The 10,258-nt window shown below is 38.6% G+C and overlaps 2 protein-coding genes across 2 annotated transcripts; both read left to right on the top strand.

Annotated features, from left to right (window-relative positions):
• The first annotated feature begins 543 nt into the window (after positions 1-543).
• Positions 544-4,067, top strand: ankrd46b (ankyrin repeat domain 46b). Its single transcript, XM_076289127.1, has 4 exons — positions 544-644; positions 2,015-2,357; positions 2,480-2,638; positions 3,046-4,067. The coding sequence occupies exons 2-4, from the start codon at positions 2,047-2,049 to the stop codon at positions 3,260-3,262; spliced, it is 687 nt and encodes a 228-aa protein (XP_076145242.1). The 5' UTR covers positions 544-644; positions 2,015-2,046; the 3' UTR covers positions 3,263-4,067.
• Positions 4,068-4,504: 437 nt separating this feature from the next.
• Positions 4,505-10,224, top strand: LOC143127555 (zinc-binding protein A33-like). Its single transcript, XM_076289124.1, has 7 exons — positions 4,505-4,691; positions 6,199-6,752; positions 6,840-6,935; positions 7,628-7,861; positions 7,962-8,109; positions 8,256-8,282; positions 9,225-10,224. The coding sequence occupies exons 2-7, from the start codon at positions 6,201-6,203 to the stop codon at positions 9,782-9,784; spliced, it is 1,617 nt and encodes a 538-aa protein (XP_076145239.1). The 5' UTR covers positions 4,505-4,691; positions 6,199-6,200; the 3' UTR covers positions 9,785-10,224.
• Positions 10,225-10,258: the final 34 nt, after the last annotated feature.

Raw genomic sequence — 10,258 nt, 5'->3', positions numbered from 1 at the left:
CTTTCAGCAAAAACACAAGTGATGCTTACTGAGGACATCATCAGATCATGATGTAATGGTGCAGTGCCCAATTGTATAATCTTTCGGTGAAATTCAGCAAATTGTGCAACAGTCCTCTGTCTTTCTGTCTCAAAATAAAAAACATTTTAATGCTAATTGGACCAAGCTTTTGGAGCACAGCCTTTGCCTTGATTGGACAAAAGTAACTTGAACAGCATCAACTACAACATGCAGCTTTTTTTCTGTAGGTCTATAACCAGCAGGCTGGCTGTTTTGCACCGGCAAGCTATAATATTACAGAATAATTAAGGATGCCACGTAGACGGCTACTCAGTCATATTGTCAAATTTGTTGAATGTCGAATCAGAATTCACTCATATCTAGCCTACAAGAAAGGATACAGTAGGCTAGTCAAAGATGCCTACAATTACGTCATACTCTTTGATTCAGTATTTTTTCTTTTACCTTTGTTACTCAGCAGTGGTGATGCTATGCCTTTTATTTTGGTACACGGGCACACGGTTAAATTGTCCGGAAGTTTAGCCCCTGCAGAATTTCTTTTTGTTGCTAACGTGAAGTTTAGTGACACCAGCTTCATACAGCGGATTACATTATTTCTCTCTTGATAGGATACTGATAAACAGGTAAATGCATATTTTTATTCCCGAAGCTAAGCGTTCAAACAACCTATTTAGTTTGACCACTAAGATCAACATTATTTCCACTGACCATAAATATCTATCCCTGAGCTAACGATACCTGCAGATGATGTTGACTTAGGCTACTCAGTAGTAGCATACGCCTTGAATGGCATTTCCATCATAAGATGCACGTATTGTTGAGGTATTTTAAGCAGGTTTGTATGGACAATTGCAATTTCTTTTGAAATTACAGTGTGACAGTCAAGGTTATGTAAGCATAACCTCCCACCAATGTTCAAAGTGCACTGCTTCTCAGCTGGTGGTGTTAGTGTGGGCCTAACGTTACACACAAGCAAGTGAGCTTTTGGTAGGTGACACGTACAGAAAGATGACTGTCAATGTAACTGTGTCGCTGTTTTTTGTTGTTGGTGGTTTTAGTGACAGTTACAATATCATTAAGACGTACAATATCATTATCCTAACATACTCCCCCCCCACCCCTGATTTATCGTTGTATCTAAAATGTCAACAAAATCAACAATAATTTAAACCTGACATTACCCAAATAGGCCTATGCATAGTGCACATTTGAACAGAAGCATAGTTTATTGGATATTATTTGCATATTTAAAAATAACATTTCAGAACACTATGTATTTATGTGAATAAACAACTGAGCAAGTTTCACTGTGATATACATAAGTTTTACCTTGTTCACCCATGTCTTGAGAAAAATATAAAATTGAAGATACATAGGCTAAGAATGATGGAGACATTATTCTCAATCACCTAAGAAGACAGTCCAACCACTCTCCAAAATTAATATTAGAAAATTATGGAAACATATAGACCCCTTATAGGCCCCTATAGGAGTACACAGGTGAATGGCCATGTGAGTACCTGCAAGTAAGTCCCAGCGCAGCCAACAGCAGGCAACAGACAGTAATTCAAATGTTCATAAAGGTCATTACATTTCATGGGGAACGAATAAGAACACTCAGGTGAGTTTGTTATTTGACCAGAGGGCTGGGGCTTTAGGGGCTGGGTTCGAATTCAACCCGCGGCCATTTTCCGATCCCAGTCTCTTTCCCATTTGCTTCCTGTCATTCTTCACTAGGCTATCTCATCTGAATAAAGACAAATATACAAAAATATTTGTCAACTAAACTGCAATAAGTGAATAAGACAAGACAAGAATTGGGTTTTTAACCAAAACTCCTTATAGGACAAAAATAATATGTACTGTAGGCCTAGTGTATATTTTTGCATCAGTATGTAATGGAAATGTTTCATTAATGTATTCTGGTAGACTTTATTCCGTTTTGCTTTTTTTTATCTGCAAACACAAAAAAATGCATCTGCATGTCTTGCAGGTACGCTGGAATTTTCGGATACCCACTCGGACATGTCATATGTCTTCATCAATGACTCATCGCAAAGCAGCGTACCACTGCTGCAAGCATGCATTGATGGAGACCTGGCCTTTGCTAGACGTCTTTTGGAGACTGGCTGTGACCCAAACATTCGGGACAGTCGAGGCCGCACTGGTTTGCACCTAGCCGCTGCACGGGGGAACGTGGAGATATGCCGCTTCCTTCACAAGTTCGGTGCTGACCTCTTGGCCACTGATTACCATGGTAACACTGCGTTACATCTCTGCGGCCACGTCGATACTATCCAGTTCCTGGTGTCTAACGGCTTGAAGATTGACATTTGGTGAGTTTGGGCACCTCGGCATGTGTTAAAGTGGGGTCTTTTTTTTTTTTTTTTTGACAAGAGAAAATCTCTATGTTGGCCTTCATCTATATGTAATCACTTGATTTCTGATATTCTTATAGCAATCACAATGGGTCCACACCATTGGTTCTGGCTAAAAGAAGAGGTGTGAATAAAGATGCCATCCGCCTCCTGGAGGGTCTGGAGGAACAAGAGATGAAAGGCTTTAACAGAGGAGCGCACTCTAAACTGGAGACCATGCATATGGCTGAGAATGAAAGGTCAGTGATAGTGATAGTGTCAGTAGTGCTGCATCTGTTAATTCTTTGCAGATTTGCTGTATGTGCTGTCAAAGATATAATTGATAAAAAATGATCATAGTAATAATACAGTGAAAGACCGTAATGGCAGTAACATTAATACCAATACTAAAATAAGTCATTATAGTTTTTTCTTATGGATTGAGGACATATTGCATGAAAGGTGTCTTCAGAAAAGATGAGTTTTAGTGGTTTTGTCTCTGATTCTTGATTCCTCAAAACTAAATTTCATGACAAACAAAAATAATGTAATGAGTGTGGATAATGTAGTCATTTTTTTTTTTTTTTGAAAAATTATGTAAAAAAAAAATTATGTAAAAAAGTTATTTAACAATGTGAACGTATGTCCTCTGTTCTCTTTTGTACAGTGCTATGGAAAGCCATTCTCTCCTCAACCCTAACCTTCAGAATAGTGAAGGGGTTCTATCCAGTTTCCGCACCACTTGGCAGGAATTTGTGGAGGATCTTGGCTTCTGGAGAGTCCTTGCGCTGCTGGTGGTCATAGCTCTGCTGTCCCTTGGTATTGCCTATTATGTTAGTGGGGTGCTGCCATTTTCTGCCGGTCAGCTTGAGCTGGTACACTGAGGGTTGATCAGACTACATCATGTGAGGGACATGTGTTGGAAATGGCTGCTGGGTTGCCAGGGAGACTGATTTGCAGAAAGGATGAGTACTAGTAGATGGAACTTGTGCTTGAGGGAGCTTGAGAATGTGCTTCAGTTTATTCACAGGTAAACACTACACACCAAACAAGACACACATGCAGGTGTATCATACATTTAAAGAAGGCTGTACTAGTGAGGAATCCAATATCCATAGCTACTTATAGTAATGAATGATTATTATTTTCTTGCTGGCACATCTTAGCTCCTCATTTTGTGCCAGTAGGTTCATTCCTGTTTGTATAAATTGTTATTTCTTTTTTTTTATCCCTGGGGATAGCTTTCTATGTATGCAAAATATGTTCTGTATATAAGGTGTTTGAAAGTACTTTCTGATGTTACAGAATTGGATATGCATCATTATGGTTTGCCTTTTAATAACAATATATCCACTGTATAATGTGAGCTTTGCTTTCAGGAGGAAATTCACATTTTTGTAATATTATTACATTTTTATTTTCCTTTGTAACCAGAGAGTTAAGACAGCTAGATCACTGGCACTTGTACACTGTAACTATCTAACCTGAAATAATATAGGATGGTTATATGTTGTGTGTTCTAATGGGTGAACATTGTTGATTCTTGTCTTTAACTCAGGTAGGTTTATTTGTAGTTTATTGTGACATACTTTTATCAGCTATTTATAGATAGGCCAGTTCTTTTTTGCACATATTGCACAGATTATGTTTGTCCTGTTATGAAATTAAATTTTGGCTTTTTGAAAACAACTGATTCCATTCATTTAGTTAAGATGTGATATAATGATGTGATATATCAATATTGTTATATCTTCCTTCAAGTAGTTTACCTCAATGACATCAGTGTGGCACACTGTGGTACCGTGCATTCGCTGGATTTTTGCTACTTCCTGTTATTACCTTGCACACCAGGGCCCAATTCTTCATGCATAGATGATTGAATGGTTAAAATGGATTGCATTGTTGATGATTTGTCCTGATGTTGGATCATCCTGTCGCTGGAGTAGCTGTCAGTGAAACAAGTCCATGAGGTGAAACTGGGTAAGCCATGGTTCCTTGAACTGACTTTTGATAGGTGATATTTATCTTGTATTTGTTAAACCGGGCCCTGCATTGTATTTGATACCAACATGGTTGATATAACTGAATGTTTATTTTTTTGTTTTTTACTTACAAAAGTATTGGGCAGTTCCTGTATGTAGCTGGCTGCCAGGGCCACCTAAGCAGAGAGGTTATGGAGAAACGGGGAGTGGTTATGACATCATGCTGTATGAGAGACTGCGAACTTGAAATACCAGACTGCAGCTGGTCGGAGAGTTACAAGTCTCCAGCGATTAAATCATTTGGATAGAGGGAGAGACTTCACTCATTAAGGTGAATAATTTATGATTCATCGCACATAATGATTGATTGCCACTGAAAATGGGCTTTGCTTACATATTAATCAGAGATTTTATTATGATGTGACACTATTTGCCTGATGTGTGATTGCTCTGTTTTTCATTATTTCCGCATTGAAAAACTATACTGAGTCATATTACTACACACACAATAATATTATTATTTGGAGTATCTATTTATTATGAAATAATAATTGAAGAAAAATATCAAAATAATATTATTATTTTTTTGTAATATTTTCTTTTTACAGAGAGGCATTTCCTCCTTTATCTTTCTTACCACAGGGTAAAAAGCACATTGGCACGAATAACCAGATAGACCACATGTTTGTGTGTCACAAGTATCTCTTTGTCTTTCATTTGATAATTGTGGCCTACCTTCAGTAAAATATAGACAGTGGAGTGAAGAGTTTAAATTGCAAAGCATCTTCTTCTCAAACTTTATTTTAAATTTCATTTGTCGGATATGAATCAAGAATCAGGTCCTTTTATAGACCTATACTATTTCATGATTTCAATTTCATTTTTTTTTTTAATAGGAGTTTTCACTGCAGGGCTCATGTCATATCATATACCAAGTCCTCTTTCATATCTATGGTATTTCCATGTCTACTGTGTCAGCTATATCAGGGTTATAATAAATAACCTTGCATCTCAGGGGTACCCCAAGGCTCTGTGCTAGGGCCCCTTCTCTTTACCATTTCCACCATCTTCTTGGGTCCAATTATACTCTCGCACAGTTTGTTGTATCACTGCTACACAGATGATACACAACTCTATCTATCATTCCCACCAGATGACCCTGTGGTCTCAGCTTGGATTTCTGAATGTCTCTGAGACATATCCTCATGGATGAAGGAACATAACCTTCAGCTGATCCTCTCAAAGACTCAAAGAAAACTGCTGGTCCTCTCAGCCAAACAAACTATACACAACACACAACATAAAAATGAAAGGCTTTTTACCTTTGTTACAACTGGCTCAAAATTGTAACAAACAGAGCAAAGAACAAAGCACTGCAAAACAAAAGTAGCGAGTTTATTTCAACATTCAAAATGCTCAAAATCATAGCTCTTCTACGTATGACTGCAGAAGAGCAGCCTATTTGTTGCCAACGAACATGCCAGCCAGCAGGTGTTTTCCAGCTTTCCAGCTTTCCAGCTGGAGAGTGGACGAACCTATGACGAAGTCATTTAGATGGTTAACTAACTAGTAGGAAGAATTGCAAGCATTCCGCAGTCTTATCTTACCCCTCTACGGAGAACCAGCCTTGCAGCGTCTTCTTCTACCAAAAGAATCTGTAAAATCTAGAGCTACTGACAGTTCTCTCAGCCCTCAAACATTTGCCCCCAGGAGTTACCAGGGTTAACTTCTAACTTCTAACTTCTAACATGCATCTAGTATGGCTCAAATATTAATTGGGACCTGCTGGATTGTTTTGCCTTACTGACTGTGCTGCATCTATTTTTATATGTTTCCAGAAATGTCATCAACCACAAAACTATCTGAAGAGCAACTCCTGTGTTCTATATGTCTCTTTGTTTTCACTGACCCAGTATCTACTCCATGTGGACACAATTTTTGTATGGGGTGCATTAACGAATACTGGGATAGCATCCAAAACTACCAATGTCCTATGTGCAAAGAGAAATTCTGTGACAGACCTTATCTAAGGATCAACACAACCTTCAGAGAGGTGGTGGAAGATTTCAAGAATAAAAAGGGTCTTGCTAAACCTGAAGTTCCCTGTGATATCTGTACGGGGTCAAGGGACAAGGCGGTGAAATCCTGCCTTGTTTGCTTGGTCTCCTATTGTGCTGCTCACCTGGAACCACATCAAAGAGTTCCAGTCTTAAAGAAGCACACCCTTATAGACCCTTACCAGAAACTGGAGGAGAGAATATGCAACAAGCATGGCCAACTCCTAGAGTTATTCTGCAAAGATGACAATATGTGTATCTGTCAGTTGTGCATTGAGACAGACCACATGAGCCACAACACCGTTCCATTAGAAGTGGAGTGTGTCCACCATAAGGTTGGGAGATTGTGTTTGTTTGTTTTTTAACAAATGTTCTTTCTACCAATGACATTGATCTAATTTTCAATAAATCTGTGTCCATAGATTCGGCTGGAAAAGACCCACACAGACATACAGCTACTGATTAAGGACAGATTAAATCAGATAAAGAAAATTAGACACACTCTTCAAGTTGGCAAGGTGAGACCACTTATGGCTATGGTCTGGACCCTCTCAGTTTACTTTCAAATTTCATACATAACCAGCAGTGAAATTAAACTTAAGTTAGTACATTAAACCAAATCCTTTCAGAAGTACAGCAAAAACATCTTTCTTGTGAATAAGGGTTTGAAATGCAGTTATTAACTAAGTGTAGATGGTGTATAATACTGATGCCATCATGTGTTGGTGGTGTGCAAAAGTTGTGCCAACAGTCCTCTGTCTGCCATCATATAAAGCCAAACCCATGCCAGATAGGCGGTTTTGATTGGTTCCTGGGGTTTTGGTGATTTGGCGTCTGCCAGAGCAAATTCAAATGTGCTAAGATTCATCTCAGGGCTTACTTATGGCATATGCAAACCAGACTTCTCAAGGAGACACATATAATATATGCCATATACTTTTTATGAAGCACAGAGAGTTCTTTCTAAAAAGTTGGGCGCTGTGTAAAATGTAAATAATAACAGAATGTGATTTAATTTTTGATGAAAACATATTTAATTCATAATGGTGTAAAGACAAGATATAAATTCTTGAAACAGACATTTATTATCTAAAAATAGATTGTGTAAACTGTTGTCGTAAGATAACTTTCCCATTAATATTGCGTGACCTGTTGTTTGTATTGTTTGCACATACTTTTGACTTTTTTTTTCTTCTTGTGACTTCATTAGAAAACTATTGAGAAAGAAATAGAATCTAGTTCTGAGGTCTTTATCGCCCTGATACAATCTGTTGAGCAAAGCCAGGCCAATCTGGCCAAGGCAATGGAAGAGAAGCACAAAGAAGCGGAGAGAGATGCAGAGCAGCTCATCAAGGAGCTGGAGAAGGATATCATCCAGCTGAAGGAGAGAGACGCTAACCTGGAGCAGCTCTCTCACAGTGACGACTATGTGCATCTTCTTCAGGTCACTCTCAGCTTATTCTTATAGTGGGTTCACAGGCTTTGTGAGCAACACTTTGTACTTTTACAGTGCCTAATATTTCATCTCCCCCTCTTTGCTGTAGGTCTATTCATCAATGCCCAATATTCCAGAACCCAAGGTCTTCAGTGAATTTTGCATAAAAACTGACCTGTGCATGGATGCCTTGTGGAAGGTCATGGCTGAGCTGAAACAATCATTACAGAAAGAAATGGACACTCTCTCTGGCATACGTGAGTCCACAGTGATCATGGATAAAAACAAATGTTGTATTCATGATATATTACACATGTGCATCGATTGTGTCAGTAAAAAATAAAGCAGGTGAAAATGGTGATATATATTTATTTATTTATTATTATTATTATTTTATTCACAGAATTGAAGAGGATTCAAAAATATAAAGGTATTCATTTCTTTATTATAGCTAAAGATAAACAAAAATTGTGGCATGATAATGTGTCCCTGATGCCTTGTTGCCAAAATAGCTTTGCCACAAGCAAATTGACAGAGTCTTTTGATGGAGTTCAGACAAGCCTGGAGATATTTTTGTTACAGTCTAAGGATCCAAAGTCATCTGCAGGCTTGTCTTGGCACAACTGAACTCCATCCAAATGATTCTGTCTATTTTCTTGTGACAAGAACCCTTCTCTAGCCTGGAAAATCCAGACCCTGGTAATCTAGAAAGATTAGGGGTCTAGCCAAGAACAATGTAATGGCCCAACTCGAGAGGCGGCAACAAGCATGTATTTAAAAATCTCACTGCACGCAACTGGATAACACTAAACCATGTTTACTATGAATGATTTCGGACTTCGACGCAATCGGATAACACTACGACCAATGTGTACTGTCCTCCAACGTTGCAGCGCTGTCTTCATCAGTTTAGCTGGTTTCCAGAAATGTGGGGTCAAAGTAACGTGCATCATTGCTCATTGCCAGAGTGTCTCGCAGAGACAATTACATTGTGCTCTAGCGAGAACTCTGGATTTCCAGGGTAACACAAAATCAGGGAAGAATTGGAAGCTCTGGGAAGTGTCTCAACATGAACAATAATAATAATAAAGCTTTATTGGTATAGCACCTTTCATACACAGAATGCAGCTCAAAGGGCTTTATATTTGGAACATTTAACACAATAATAGAGAACAAATATACCATATATAATATAGGTTTTGCTAACAAATGCTTAATAGGGATATCATAGTGAAGCTGCAGAGTAGAGGAACTTGGTTTGGTTCAGGTGACTGGTGAAAATTGGGGTATGGCTTTAATGTTAGGAAGGAGGCAATATATACAAGTGTTTTCTATTATTAATGTCTGCATCCATTTTTGTTTCCCTTTTTAGTGGATGTGACCTTGGATCCGAACACAGCCCACCCAGAGCTTGTACTCTCTGCTGACATGAAACAAGTTTCATTTGGAAATAAGCGGCAGAGACTCCTTAACAGCCCAGAGAGATTTGACTCTGCTGTTTCTGTCTTGGCAAAGGAAGGGTACTGCTCGGGGAGATTTTACTTTGAGGTCCAGGTCAAGGGGAAAACTGAGTGGGATTTGGGAGTGGTTTGCGAGACTGCCAACAGAAAAGGAGAGATTAAACTGACCCCAGCTCATGGCTATTTTACACTGGTCTTAAGAAATGGGGACGAGTACACCGCTGCTGCCGGTCCATCTGTGCGGCTCACCCTAAGTGAGAAGCCTGAAAAGGTTGGGGTCTTTGTGGATTACGAGGAGGGCACTGTTTCTTTTTATAATGTAGAGGCCAAGTCCCAGATGTACTTGTTTAATGGTTTCTCATTTACAGAGAAGCTGTTTCCATACTTTAGCCCTTTTCTTAGTGATGGAGGTCGCAATGCTGCCCCTCTCATCATCATGAATGATGTCGGTACCACCCCTGTCTTATTGTAGGGAAAATTCTCTTAAATGTAGGGAAATTCTCATTCCTCAGAAACTGGTCTTCCTATTGAACAAAGAAAAAAGATCTCCTGTTATTTTTTGATCATTGTAGTCTACAACAGATTCCCTGGAGAGAGAATATTCAAGTTCAATATGTCTTACAAATAAAATTGGAGTGCTAAATGTTTCACTTTACAATGACAGTAAGAAATGCACTCACTGTTTTAAAAACAAAAAGAGGGATTTTAGATTGAGGAAAACTGTAAGATAAAGATTGAGTGATAGTGAAGAGCGGGTGAGAAAGATGGAGGGAGAAGTGTTCTTGTCACAAGAAAATAGACAGAATCATTTTGGAGTTCAGTTGTGCCATTTTCACCTTTATTTTTTTCTTCTGACTTCTGACACAATTGATGCACATGTGTAATATATCATAAATACAAGATTTTATCCATGATCACTGTGGACTCACATATACCTGAGAGACTG

This window comes from Alosa pseudoharengus, unplaced genomic scaffold (assembly GCF_046254945.1).
Source record: "Alosa pseudoharengus isolate Yale_2024_CS ecotype anadromous, Long Island Sound unplaced genomic scaffold, YU_APseudo_1.1 YU_APseudo_1.1_scf_17, whole genome shotgun sequence".
Lineage (NCBI taxonomy): Eukaryota > Metazoa > Chordata > Actinopteri > Clupeiformes > Clupeidae > Alosa > Alosa pseudoharengus.
Note: the sequence above shows the minus strand (reverse complement) of the source record. Positions and strands in the feature narration are given on the sequence as shown.

Coding starts and splice junctions, on each gene's coding strand:
- ankrd46b (XM_076289127.1), top strand. CDS start 2,047: ATGTCATATGTCTTCATCAATGACTCATCGCAAAGCAGCGTACCACTG. Junction 2,358..2,479: donor GGCTTGAAGATTGACATTTG/GTGAGTTTGGGC, acceptor ATATTCTTATAG/CAATCACAATGGGTCCACAC. Junction 2,639..3,045: donor CATATGGCTGAGAATGAAAG/GTCAGTGATAGT, acceptor TCTTTTGTACAG/TGCTATGGAAAGCCATTCTC.
- LOC143127555 (XM_076289124.1), top strand. CDS start 6,201: ATGTCATCAACCACAAAACTATCTGAAGAGCAACTCCTGTGTTCTATA. Junction 6,936..7,627: donor ACACTCTTCAAGTTGGCAAG/GTGAGACCACTT, acceptor TGACTTCATTAG/AAAACTATTGAGAAAGAAAT. Junction 8,283..9,224: donor GAGGATTCAAAAATATAAAG/GTATTCATTTCT, acceptor TTCCCTTTTTAG/TGGATGTGACCTTGGATCCG.